The sequence below is a fragment of the Elephas maximus genome, chromosome 1 (assembly GCF_024166365.1).
Source record: "Elephas maximus indicus isolate mEleMax1 chromosome 1, mEleMax1 primary haplotype, whole genome shotgun sequence".
Taxonomy (NCBI): Eukaryota; Metazoa; Chordata; class Mammalia; order Proboscidea; family Elephantidae; genus Elephas; species Elephas maximus.
This window is the reverse complement of record NC_064819.1, coordinates 89471185-89485897: the sequence shown is the minus strand read 5'-3', so window position 1 is coordinate 89485897 and position 14713 is coordinate 89471185. Positions and strand designations below refer to the sequence as shown.

General features: G+C 42.1%; 1 protein-coding gene across 1 annotated transcript; it reads right to left on the bottom strand.

Moving 5' to 3' along the window:
- Nucleotides 1-10813: 10813 nt before the first annotated feature.
- On the bottom strand, nt 10814-11757 carry LOC126066718 (olfactory receptor 2H2-like). Its single transcript, XM_049868045.1, is given in 2 exon segments — nt 10814-11313; nt 11316-11757. Coding segments are annotated over 2 exon segments (942 nt in total).
- Between the last annotated feature and the right edge of the window lie 2956 nt (nt 11758-14713).

The following is a 14713-nucleotide window of genomic DNA, read 5'->3' as shown; positions in this document are numbered from 1 at the left end:
AATTGCCCGATTTTTCCACTAAGTGGCAATAGTCAGTAAGCCTCTCCCCTCCACCTGCAAACTGTATGCCCTTTGCTTCTAAATTCTGAACTAGCCTTCGAGGAATGACTCTATAACTAGTCTTACAGGCAATTTCAGAGTACTAACTATAAGACATCTATGAGACACTTTTGTGAAAGCATTTAGCAGATCGAATTTGTGCTCACCACACCTCTTCAAATCACAGTATATAACATTCCCTGGAACGTATTAAGTATCGAGCTAAAGTATCAGACTCTACATGTCAAAAGCAAACACACATGCCTGTAACTGCCTTGTTCTTAGTCCACTCTAGTATTTGGCCAAGATTCGCCTGAAGCTGCCTCTTCTTCCTGAACAGGTCCTTCTGTTATAATGATGTAAATATGGCTGTTAGCCTAAGGGGGAATGCATTGCTTGAGATTGTGATTAATAACTGTTTAAAATGGTTTCATATCCACTGGGGTTTATTTTAAACTTACTCCCCCAGTGTCCGTTTGAATCCAACTGAGAGCTTTAAACGTTATAGTCTAGGATACGTGGATCTCACCATGGTTCTGAAAAAACATGAACTGTCAGGTCCCTCAGGCTTCATGAGCCCTGGTTGTTCAGTGGTTAAGTGTTATGGCTGCCAACCAAAAGGCTGGCAGTTCGAATCCACCAACCGCTCCTTGGAAACCCTATGGGGCGCTTCTACTCTGTCCTATAGGGTTGCTATGAGTTGAAATTGACTTGACAGCAATTTTTTTTCTTTAATTCCATGAATACATACTAAAAATATACGTGTTTTGTTTATTTTTGTTATTGTTGAACATATACACTGCAGAACATACACCAATTCAACCATTTCCACATGTACAATTGAATGCTATCGATTACAGCCTTCAAGTCGTGCAACCGTTTTCACCTTCCTTAACTGTTCCTTTTCTGTTAACATCAACTCACTGCTCTCTGAACTTCCTGTTTAACCTTTCAAGCTGCTGTTACAAGTTTGATCATATGTAGATAGTTCTTTAAAAGAGCACAATGCTCAAGGAAGACATTCTTTACTAATTAATCTAAAGTTTTTTTTTTTTTTTATTGTTTGGTTTAAAGACGACTTCAGGAAATATTTTAAGTTTTAAGGGTTAAAGATTATCTCAGGGCAATAACTTTGGGGGTTCATCTAGTCTCAATGGTTCCAGAAAGTCTGGATTCCATAAGAATTTGCAAGTCTGTTCTGCTTTCTCTTTTTTGATCAGGGTTCTTTTCTAGAATGTTTGATTAAAATATTCAGTAACAGAGCCCAAGTAGCCTTGAACCCACCAACTTCTCTATGGGAAAAGATGTGGCAGTCTGTTTATGTAAGATTGCAGCCCTGGAAACCCTATGGGTAAGTTCTACTTCATCCTATAGGGTTGCTATGTGTCAGAATTTATTCGATGACAACAGGTTCATGGTAGCCTGGCACCATCTAGTTCTTCTGGTCTCATGGTGAAGAGGTTAGTTGTTCATGGAGGCAATTAGCCACGCATTGTTAATACCATGTTATTGTGGACTACTCCCCGGTAGTGAGAACTCTGGAGTTCCTGGGTGGTGCTGCAGCTACTATTCGAAAAGTTGGCGGTTCAAACCCTCTCACAGAAGCCTTGAAAGTAAGGGCCGGTGATCTGTTTCTGAAATGTCACAGCCTTGAAAACCCTATGGAACAGTTCTACTCTGCACACATGGGGTCACCATGAATCGGAATTGACAAGACAGTAACAGCAAGAAGTGAAAACTCCACAGTTGGGTTTGTATCTTCATTATTTATGACATTAGAGCACCTGAATTAGTGAGGAGTCCCGCAATAAGTTGGAAATTTAGCATATGGAGAACCACAAAATATTCTCTTTATATGCCCTATCCTGAAATGTACAGAACAAACAACAGATCACATATTGAGCAAGAAATTCAGTTTGAAAACTTTTGTCAGATTATAAATATTTCTGTATCTCCAGCATTATTTTTTGGGGGGAAATGGAAAGTTTAGACTTAAATTAACTGTATTTACCCCTTCCCAACATATATACTAGCTTTTTTAACCTCGTCAGATATTTTAATTTTTTCATAGTTAATGTTCATTTAAATTTACTGATGTACTTACCCCTTTTTTGTATTCTTTCTTTCATTACTTTCATGTGGGATTTTTCTACCTAAAATAGATTCTTTAGAACTTCCATTAGTGACAGTCTACTTGTGTCACATTGTCTGTTTTTGTCTGGAAAAATCCATTGAGGTTTTCACTTTTATCATTATATTTTCATTTCTAAATTTTATTTAAATGTTATATACAGTATTGTTCTATCCCAATTTTCTTGTACATTTTTATACATTCTAATTTCCTTATTTTAAAGCTTGTTTTGTTAATCTTAGTAAGCACAGCTATTTTATATCGTTTTCTTATTATTCTATTATCTGAGTTACTTGATTCTGCTGTCATGCCTGCTTGTTTTTTCAGGGGGCCTTTCTTCTTGTGGACGTAGTTTGCTTTTGTTTTCTTACTCTTAAGTGCTCATTTTGCTTATGAAATGCTTAGTATTTTTTGTTGTACTTTAGATGAAGATTTACAGAACAAATTCATTTCTTGATGAACAATTAATGCACATATTGCTTTATGACATTGGTTGCCACTCTCCCTTTCTCAACCTTTGTTGCCCATTATCAGCTTTCCTGTCCCCTCTTGCCTTCTTGTCCTTGCCCCTGGGCTGCTGGGCCCATTTAGTCTTGTTGTATTTTGTAGGCCTGTCTATTCTTTGGTTAAAGGGTGAATTGAACTTCAGGAGTGACTTCAGTACTGAGTTAAAAGGGTGTCTGGGGGCCATACTTTTGGGGTTTCTCCATTCTCTGTCCGACCAGTAAGCCTGGTCCTTTTTTTGTGAGTTAGAAGCATATAAAACTATGAGTTGGAATTTTCCAAGCCTAGATGAGAATAAGGATTCCCCTGGGTGGCACGAATGGTTAAATGCTTGACTAGTAGCTAACAGGTTGGCAGTTCCAACTCATTTCAAGGGGTCTCAGAAGATAGTATTGGTGATCTTCTTCAGAAAGTTAACTTTCTTATGAAACTCTTATGGAGCAGTTCTGCTGTGCACACATGGGGTCGCTATGAACCAGAATTGACTCTATGGTAAGTACCTTACAGTCTGGCCTGCTTTAAACTGAATTCATGGCTTGAGGATTTTCAGACCACACAGATAGTGTGAACTTGGGCTACAAATCTATCTGCGAGGCCACCTGTGGTTAAAACTCAGAAACAAGGTTTTTCTCCCATTTCACTCAGCACAAGGGTGCCTGCCCCTGTAGTCCTCAGAGTAGGACATTTCCCTTACGCTGAGGAAGCTGGCCCTTTGAGGTCCCAGCTTAATGGGGCCGATCATCCTATTAGGTTTCTCACTTAATTGTTCCCTGGGCATTTCTTTCTTTTCCAAATGCGCGGTGGGGGCACAAAGCTAAGCTTATGTTTTCCACATTCAGTAAATGACTTCAAGACAAAAGCAAATTGAGAGCTTTCTGGATTATGGCTAGACAATTCCCGCTAAAGTGCAGCTCTTCAATTTTTTGTGGAAGATTTTTTTAATATTTTGTTCATCCATTTTTTTTTTAGCATGAAGTAGGTATAGATACACAATGTGTTGTATTAGTGGTTCACAATTATTTCCCAAAACCCCTTTCCACAGTCTTTCTAACCCACTGGACACTTGAACAAACTATTAGACATTGCCCATGCATTGATGAAGATCCAACCCGAACACATTTCTCCTTTTGGCAAAGTGGACTTCTAGACGGTCAGCTTGAAATCTGCCCACTGTGAGGAATTCCCTTTCTGTGTTCTCTATGAACGTTCCAGAATGGAACTGTAATGCTGTAGCAGTCCACTTTTGACTATTCAAAGCATGTTTAAAACCATATGTAAATGAGGTTCAAATTTCTTCCTCTATAGTCAACTGACCATGGAGAACTCCTCATGAACTGCAAGCATGAGACAATGGAGAGTGGACTCTGCATAATGATAAGAGCTTTAGGAGTGTTGTCTACCTTGTTATGAAACTTACCTGTGCTTGCAGGACCTGCTCAAGTCTGATACTGCACACACCACTTCTCCATGAGGCCTGAGTGCTGGGGAGCATGGTGGATCATATAAAATCCTGGTTATGTTGGGCATATCAGTTTACTGTGTCATTTGCTGCACTGTGATGCTGCCTTTCGGAATCTACCAGGGCCCACTAGAAAGCCAGAAGCTATTTCTGAAAGAGTGAATACAGGGTAGAGATTTGTCTCAAAACCCTCAAGCCTGGGCACTGAGACACACACACATGTTATTATATCCCAATAAGGATTAGGGCCTCATTGCAGAAATGGTTAACTACTGACTAGATCAGCTGGAGATGATTCTAGTCATCTGGCCTCATTTAAAGCTGTTACCTGTTCAGGTCAGTTGGATAAACCCACCCAAATATAGTATAAGTTGCTGTCAAGGAAAGGACTATCACATTCAATTTAGACAATGGGCCTGTCTCATTTATCTAAGGCCTCTGTTTTTTTTTTTTTTTCTGTAATAGAAATACTGCAAGTGGGTAGCTTTAATGAACAGAAATTAATTTTCTCCCAGTTTAGGTTAGCACATAAAAACCCAGTGCCGTTGAGTCGATAGTTTAGGTTAGAAGTCTGAAATCAGGGCATAGGCCCTAGGGGAAGGCTTTCTCTCTCTGTCAACTCTGAGTGAAGGTCCTTACTCTTCTCAGCTCATGGTTCTTGGTTCCTTGGTGATTTTCACGTGGCACCTCTGCTCTTTTTATATCTCAAATGTGATTGGCTTAAAACACACCCTACACTGATATGGCCTCTTCACATAATAAAGAAAATGGAATTAAAAGCACAGGTATAGGAGTTAGGATTTACAACACGAATTTTGGGGGGGGACAAAATTCAATCTGCAACAAGGCCATTTCAGGGACTGAAGTGATAGAATCCACATAGTATTGCTGGGCTTGGCTGCACCTCCTCACTGTAACCTCAGGGAGGGGGTCTGAGGTAAAGGATATATCAAGGGGGAAAATGACAAAACAGAACCACCAAAAGCTGGAAAAGAAAGCATTAAAAAAAAAAAAACCCAAGCCATTTGCTGTCGAGTCGATTCTGACGCACATCCTTTGGTTAGCAGCCGAGCACTTAACCACTACACCACCATGTAGATGGAAGTTAGGACCCCTTGACCTCAACAGGCCCAGAAAGACAGATAAGACAGGTAATAAATGGAAATTGGCTTCTGGAAACTCTACAGTGTCAGATGTCTGAGTCCCACGTGCCACTTTCACAGTCTCATCAAAAATGAGAATGGTCATAAAAATACTATTTTTTTTTCAATGTGGTAGGTAAAATTGTGTGAAAGTGTTTAGTAAGGTCTTCCCCCAATTACAAGCTTTAATAACACCCCCTACTTTTCCTTATCACGGTCGTAATTTTATATTTATTTGTGGTCATTTATAAATGTGTGTCACTCACATGAAGCCCCAAGCTCTATAAAAGCACTCTTTACATAATTTCACAATATCTCCAGTGCCTTAGCGGACTTGGCACACAGTTCAATAAACTGTCTATGATCAGTAAAGGCACAGGTAGTGGAGGTGGTTTAGGCTTTGCAGGCATTAGTGTGTTTATTTGTTGGATGAATTCCTCACTGAGGACCCTGTTCCTTCATGGTAGTTTCAGTTGGGCCATGGATCCAGTAGGCTACTGTAGGAATTATGACTTCCCACACTTATTAAGCTTTTATTCTAGATGTTTTCCTGTAGATATAACCCTGAAGATGGTGAAAAGCAGTGGCAGAGAAGCAGCGGCAGAAGAGTGGAGGCAGGAGAGGCTGGCAGGAGAGACTGTGCAGTGGACTTCCCAGCCCTTGGAGTAAGAAAGATGAGTGTCTTTATGCAGAGACAGAGGGCTAGGGAGAGGCATGTCTGTGAGCGTGCCTGGGAGAAGGCTGTCCTGATGGAAGTACTGTATACTGAGCATTCCTGAACCTGAATGTAACCTGTTACTTCCCTAAGAAACCTCATAATCGTTATTATTGTCTGTGAGTTCTGTGTGGTCATTGCAATAAACTATTGAACACAGCAGAGAAGTAGACAGTGCAGTGGGAGGGATGGCTGATGTGAGAATTAGTAAAGGTGGCGGAGAGAGGAGGCATGTCTGACCTCTGCTTCTAAGGAATCAGCCTTGGTCTGTTGATCTTGATTCTCCTCCCTCATGAAGTGAGAGGAGGTCAGAAACCGCCCTTCTGCAGTTTTTACATCTCTCTGCTTACCATCTCTTCATGCTGTTTGTTAAGACCTCTTAATTACCTAGTGCTGATATAAGAGAAATACCACAAGTGGGTGGCTTTAACAAACAGAAATTTATTTTCTCACATTTCAGAAGGCTGCAAGTCCTAATTTAGAGCGCCAGCTCTAGGGGAAGGCTTTCTCTTTGTCAGCTCTGGAGGAAGGTCCTTGCTTCTTCAGCTTCCTGGTTCCTTGGAGACAACCATGTGACTCTTGGCAACTCTCTTCCCCATCTCTCCTTTGCTGGGTTGTTTAATCTGTTTTATATCTGAAGAGACATTGACTCAAGATATACCCTGCACTAACCCTGTCTCATTAACATAACAAAGACAAGCCATTCCCAAATGAGATTATAACCACAGGCATAAAGGTCAGGATTTACAACATGTGTTTTTGGGAGATGTGGTTCAATCCATAATATTCCACTCTTTGGCCCCCAAAATTCATGTCCTTTCGACATGTAATACACATTCACCGCAGCACATCATCCCAAAAGTCTTAAGTCAATTCCAAGTCCAAAGTCTCATCTGAATCATGTAAATTAAATATGGGCGAGATTTTAGGTGTATTCTGTCCTAGGGCAAAGTTTCTCTTCATCTGTGTTCCTGTGAAATCTAGAATACAAGTTATCTGTTTCCAAAGTATGATAGTGAAATAAACACAAGGTAGATGTTTCCAATACAAATAATAGAAATTGGAGGGAAAGGAGGGATAATGGGCACCAAGCAAGTCCAAAATCCAGCAGAACAAATTGCATTGACTCTCAAGTCTTGAAGATGAACCTCTTTTCTCTGAGATCAGCTGGGCAATGGCCTTGCCCTCCAGACTCTCAGTGTTGGTCACACCCTCTGGATTCTGTGTGGAGGCCCCTCAGTCCTGGGTTTCCAGGTCCTCTGGGATGGCAACTTAGCTCCCTTGGCTTTGGGTGGCCCCATCCTAATCCATCCAAGTGGCGACCCCACTTCTTTGGCCCCAGCAGGCCTGGTTCTTCGGCCCCTTGGGCATCGCAGCCCACCCCCTCAGCTTTAGGCAGCGTCCTCATCCCGCTGGCACATCTTAATTGCAGCCCCCCACGCTCTGGAACTGAGTTAGTGCAGACCTGACCGAAATGTAGAAGGCTGTGGCTCCACACCTTGGAGGAAGGGAGACAGACACATGTATAGGTAACACTCATGCAACATGCTGAGTGGACTCTCAGGGTGTGTGTATGGGGGTGGAATTAATCTGATCGGGGTATCCTGGAAGGCTGGTTTCGCTGGGAGCTGGAGGGATGCAAGAAGAACTGGGCACTGTGCATTAGTGTCTATTCGTGATTCAGTGACCCTTTCAGACATGAACTGGGAACCATCCTTGAGTAGGCAACTAAAACCCTGAGATTCCTGAATACTACTACTACTACAACTACACATTGCCATTGAGTCAATTCCGACTCATAGCAACTCTACAGGTCAGAGGAGAACTGCCCGTTAGAGTTTCCAAGGAGCAACTGGTGGACTCGAACTGCCGACTTTTCGGTTAGCAGCCATAGCTTTTAACCACTATGCCATGAGGATTTCCTGAATCATGCCATTTAAATGCTTCCAACTAAGTTATGCTAGAATGTGTAAGTGCCCACCATCAAGGGGCCTACATCCAGTAGGCTCGAAGCACTCAGTTGTATGTAGTTCAGTAGCTTCTACGTATTTAAAAAATAATTTATGCCTTCATATTAATGATTTGGCTCCCACCTTAGCTCCTTCCCTCACATCTCCCCATGCTAATCCACAACATGCTTGTTCCTGCCTTTAGCAAATATTTCATATTTGCATGTTCCATCTGCCATGGTTCATACCTCTAGGAAGACTTCTCTGACCCCCCCTTGCCCTCAGCACTAATACACTTTATTTCTTTGTTCTGTATTCACTTGGCCCCTTATTTGTCCCCAACTCCCTTGTATAATTATTATTTATGCTGGGAATATGTCTCTGACCATCCAGATCTTTGTTGGACACTTTGAGGGTTATGATCAAATACATTTATGTTCGATTTTCCCCTCCATTACCCAATAGGTAACTGTCCACATGGACCTACTGAATAAATTTAGAGTAAGAGATGTTAGTCCTAAGGTAAAGCATTTATTCAACAAAGTAGGTACTATTAAAACATCCTTTCTGGCTGCTTCATTAACTTCTCCTCTGTTGTATTCTCCTGTAGTCTGTCTAGAAGAGATTTTGTTTTACCCAAACTCTAGAGCTATGGGGCAAAGGGAACTAGAGAAAGCGGTAGAGATTTCTAGATTTTAATGAGAGAAAGAAGACAGAAAGTGGTCATTTATTCCATAAATGACTTGAAAATGGAATTAAGGCTAACACTTCTTGTAAGACTGAGATTAGGATTATTAAGTATAAAGGGGGGTCTACATTAAGATTAGGATACAGTTAGTAATGAGGCTGAGGAGACAATAAGATTAGCACAGGGATGGCGAGGATGAAGATTAGGACTTAGAGTTAATGCTGCAGCTCTGTGCTGGGGCTGGGGTCAACGATGAGTCAAAGCCATTTTGTGTTGGGACTTGAGTAAAAACTAGGATTTTCTTTTTCTTTCTCACTTTATTAACGTGTACCCAAACAGAATTTGGTATAACTGTAATTGTCATGGAAAAGCTGAGAAATACCACCTGGGATTAGGACCCCCTGTAAACCTTTACCCATGCCTTGGAGAGTGAGATTCATTCATTCATTCAATCATTCACTTATTCATCTATACAACTGCTCACCACTTTCCTGTGAACTTCTGGTCTTTGCCTTCTGGGAGCCTGATATGTACCGGGGGAACTAAACCAGGAACACACACAATGAGCTCGACAAAACTTCTTCCAACAGGCTAGTGTTTCTCAACGGAACTTCAAAGGATCTGAAAAACACTTACTCCAGGGAAGTAAAGACTCCTTTGGCTGGGGGAATTAAGTTAGATGTCTTTGCAAGTTGGAAGGATTTCCTCAAAATTTCTTTAGAAATTGAGACTCCTCACTTGAGCTGGGGAGGCACTATTTGTACCAAAAGGCAGGGCTCAAAAATGGACTCTGCAGTCCTCCTGAGTCCAAATTCTGGCTCTGACATTTTCAAGCTGCTACTCAAACTCTCTCTTTTTTTTTTTTACTCAAACTCTATGTCTTAGTTTCTGCATCTGGGAAAAAAAAAAAAGAAAACAACTATCCTCTTCATAGTGTTGTAATGAGGATTAAATGAATGAATACATGTAAATCACTTTCCATGGTACCTGACATATCACTGGTGCTATATAATAACAATAATAATAATCTCTATGGGCAGAATACAGTGTTAAGACAGTGGAGAGTGGTTGGGTCAGGTGACTAGGATGTCAGATGTGATATCATATATGACCAGTGGATGGCACTAATGTCCCCATTGTCGAAGTTGTCCTGCCAGCCTAAGTATTAAGCTGTTTCCCTCTCTTTCTGGGCTTCTCCTTTGCTTGCAATTCACAGGCATCCTAAAGAGAAAAACACCAGGACTGAAGAAGTTAAGCATTCTCCTTATGGCCCTGTTTTGGGGTCAAACCTAAGGATACCGGGATAAATGATTAAGGTACGAAAACAACAAGGTGTATTTGAGAGGTTGTCTGACTGGAAGCCACGGTGCTTGGGTTTTAGTTCTAACACTTGTGTGTTCTTGGGTGGATTTCTGAACTTACCTGGACTTCAGCTTTCTCTCTCTATAGCTGCTACTTAATGGGGTAAAATACAACTAGAGCACAAAACAGGAGACATATAAGGTGGTGGAAACGGACCTGAGGGAGAAACAAAGAAGATATGGTAGGGGTTAGAAATGGAGGTGAAGAAATAGTGATGATAGGATAAGGGAGTTAGAAATGGGAATGATAAAATTAGGGACACAATCATGGATGTGAGAAATGTTAAAAACAGAAGAGAGAACAGAGAAAATATTGAATTGGATTCAGATGCTGTTCCCAGAGGCGGTTCAGAGGTAGAATTCTTGCTTTTCATGGGGGAGACCTGGTTTGACTGCTGGTTGTTGGTCCTCAAGAGCAGCCGCCACTGGTCTGTCAGCAGAGGCTTCTGTGTTGCTATGATGCTGAACAGGTTTCTGTAGAACTTCCAGACTAAGACTAGGAAGAAAGTCCTGGAGATCTAGTACTGACAAGACAGCCAATGAAAACCCTGTGGATCACAAGAGTCTTATCCTGTTGTGTGTGGGGCTGCCGTGAATTGAGTGCTGACTTGATGGCATCTAACAACTCCAATAACTTCCCTTTACCCCCATGCTCAATCTCTGTCTCTTATACATGCACACACATATACATGTACTCACGCATACACACATGCACTATTACTCTTTACTGAGGCAAGATGGGTGTGCAGAAGGCAGTGTGGTGGAGAATGCAAGCTTACTGACAAAAGCATGAGGAATCTCTGAACTTTAAAGCACATTAAGTAGCTAACTGTCAGCTTCGTCTGGGGTCCGCATCCTTCCCAGCAACCTCATAAATGCCCTATTTATCTCCTTGTTCTTCAGGGTGTATAGGAGAGGGTTAAGTGAATGAGTGCCTACTGCGTAGAAGAGACCAAAGAACTTGCCCCTCTCTTGGGCATAGGGATTTTGGGGCTGGAGGTGGACAGCAATGGCTGAGCTATAGAAGAGGATGAGCACAATGAAATGGGAGGAGCAGGTCCCAAAAGGCTTCCTCCTACCCTTTGCAGGGTTAATCCTCAGCACTGCCTGGGCAATGGCACCGTAAGAGATAAGGATGAGAGTGAGGGGCATCACCAAGATGAGGACACTGCCAACAGTCATCTGGATCTCATTGTTGGTGGTGTCCCCACAAGAGAGTCGAATTAGAGCTGGGACCTCACACACAAAATGATCTACATGTCGGTGGGGGCAGAAGGGCAGGTGTAGGGTGAACGGTATCTGGACCATTGACTCCACCAGCTGGTGACCCAGGCCACAGCTGTCACTTGCCAGCAGAGGCGGGGGTGGATGGTGGTGGCATAGTGGAGGGGCTGCCAGACAGCCACGTAGCGATCAAAGGCCATCAGTGTAAGGAGGATGCACTCAGTGGTCCCCAGGAACAGGAAGACAAAGAGCTGCAAGGAACACCCAAGGAAGCTAATGGTCTTCTTTGGGCCCCAGAGGTTGAACAGCATCTGGGGGACACAACTTGTGGTGAAGCAGAGATCCAAGAAGGACAAGCTGGAGAGGAAAAAGTACATTGGAGAGTGGAGCCTGGGGTCCTGCATGCAGAGCAGGATGATGGATGTGTTGCCTACCAGGATCAGGAGGTATGAAGTCAAGACAACCACAAAGAGAATCTTTTCAAGTCCTGGGTGTTCAGAAAAGCCCAGAAGGATAAAGCCCACTGGGGAGCTCTGGTTGACCATGGCCTGTTCCTTCTGACCCTGGAGAAGGAGGAGAGCTGTCAACTGAGTGTGTTCCATCCTGCTTTATAAAAACTCAAAAGAATGTGCTGGGAAACAGATGGATACCTCTGAATCCTCTAACTTACTGGTTGATGGTAAAGCAGGCCAATGCAACACTTGGATCAATTCACTGATTCATTCATTCATTCAGCACACATTTTTTGTCATTATGGAGGGTCCCTAGGAATTGGAATTGACTCGATGGCTGTGGGTTCTGGTTTGGCTTTATGTCCTATTGTCCCTTATTTATTTGTGGGAGAAATTTTGATCCTAAATTATAGAGCTGATGACTCTTTGTTGGGATGGATTTTGTCAAACTTATATCTCATGTGTATTTATATCCCACGTCTTTTATAATTCTTTATTTGAAAAAGAATTTATCAGAGAGACAGCATTTTATCTATGAGAGATTTTTCTCTGGGCCAAGCATTCCCCTTCAGAGAGACTTCAGCTTGGTTGTGTTGGCCTCATTAGCAACCCCTTTGCTGAACCAGATGTCCTGGTTGGGAGAATTGGCCCACATTCTCAGTCCCTGCCATGAGAAGCTTACAGGCAGGAGGGGAGAGTGGCCCCAGGCACATTTTAAGTCACTGAGGAGTTCATGAGAACATTATCAAAAGACTCCAAAATCTGGAGGCTCAATGATACCAAGATACTGGGTGAATGAGAAAAGTCTGTGTAAGGTGAAGGATGAACTGGGGTGCATATACCGGGGAAAGCATTCTAGAGAAGGCAATTAGATTTTTTCTTCTATGAAAGAGCAGTATTGGGCACACAAGGCAGCTCAGTGATCAGACTGGAGGCTGCAAGGCACTCTGGCAGATGAGAGGCAAGGGCTCAGGGTTCTCTGGTCCCAGAAGACCTTAGGAAGGCTGTATGGGGGACAGGGGTGTCCACAAGTGAGAATGTGGTACAGCTGGCAGAAAATACCCTGGGAACTTACAGAATGGCATGAGAACCTCCCCATCACTCAGTCTCTCTCCATCTTGTGTTTAATTTCTATCGCATCTTTCTTTGTCAGGAATTTCTGATTTTGTTCCTTTGTTGCTTCCTTCTCTGTCTCTCATTGTTCTTTTCCCCATTACAAGATATTAAAGATTAAAAAAATATATTGTTACATATTCAAACAAATGTGTGAGTAAAGCAATCTTTGTAGTTTAAAGAAGAATAAAATCAATACCTGATACGCCTGTCAACCAGGTTAAGGAAATGAGCAAATATTACAAGTGGCTTAGAGAGTTCTATGCGTCTCTCCTTGATCTCATCAATTACCTCCCCGCCAAGACATAACCACCATTCTGTTTCCAAGGTTAAATTAATCATTCCTTTTTTGTGATATAATTTACGTACCATAAAATTAACCCTTTAAAAGTATGTAATTTGGTGCTTTTTTTGTATGTTCACAAAGTTGTGCAATGAACGGTATTTCCAGAACTTTTTTTTTATCACTTCCAAAAGACAGTCCACACCCATTAGCAGTTGTTGTCTCCACTGTTTTCTCTATAATATAAAATTCTTTGAATAGCACCCTACACTAGAGCCAACAGTTTCTTATTTATCCATCAGCTGTCATCCTAAACAATTTTCTGCATTTCTCTATCTTTCTCATTCTCTTGGCATTTCATGCTCTCTCTTTTTCTACCTTATTTCTGAAGCTCTTTATATACACCTTCCTTAGTGACTCTCTCCCCTCTTCTCTCTTTTGATATCTGTTTTTTACCCCTTTCTCCTGCTCTTACTCCCTCTAACGTATTCATTCACTCGTTTATCCATTTTTTGAGGCCTAATGTGCTGACATTGTGCTAAGTGCTGGGGGAGGTGGGATGGGGTTTGCTTAAAGGAGGTTCTGACAATCTAGTGATAGTTATCTGCTATTGCTCTTAGTAGCTACCATCTGTTGAGTGCATCTTTAGGTGCCAAGTATGGTGTTAAGCAGCTCCCTGAACACCTGTCTCTCACAGCAACTCTGCAAAGTATTTATTACTATCCCAAGTTTACCAAGAAATGAACAGTCTCAGAGAGGTTAAATAACTAGTGTAAGGTTACCCAGCCAATAATCGCCAGGGCCAGGATTCTAGACCCTGTTTAACTCTAACTCTGGTGCTCCACTATTGAGGACATGTGGAAACTGATATCTCATAGGCAAAGAACGAACTTTCTACTTACCTTCGATCAAATAAATATCTCCTTGGTGCTCTGCTGCCAGAGATCCCCCATGATAAAATTCTTACCTGAGGCCTAGAGTACACGATGGAGTCTTTGGTGGTTCAGTGGTAGAATTCTTGTCTTCCATGCTTGAGACCTGTGTTTGATTCCTAGTCAGCGCACCTCGTGTGCAGCCACCATCTGTCTGTCAGCTAGGGTCTGTGTGTTCCTGTGATGCTGAATAGGTTTCAGTGGATCTTTGAGACGAAGACAGACTCAGAAAGGGCTGGCTACCAACATCCGAAAATCAGGCAAGAAAAACTATATGGATGACAACAGTCTGATCCGCAAGTGTTCATGGGAATGATGCAGAGGTGGGCAACAGGTTTTCTCCATTGTGCATGGGGTCACCATGAGTCAGAGACCAAAACAATGGCAGCTAACTACAACAGCCTACACTTAGGCTTTAGAGGAAAACTAAAGCTAAACTAAAGAGCAATGGACAGCCTTGAGTGGGTGCTAAGACCTCTGTTTATAATAAAGACTGCAAATACTGTCAGGCATTTTTCCCAGCACTGCATATACAAGTGATATGCTGAAGCCTGCTCATACCTGCTGTTGATTATGAAATTGACAGGAACTTTGTGAGCCAGTTACTAAACCAGTTGGTAGCTGTTTCCCAATGAAAATAGCCCTATCAGGGATATTTACACTATGGACATTGAGAAACACTATAAATCAGGGTTCTGCCTCTCTCCTCCCAAACTTGTTA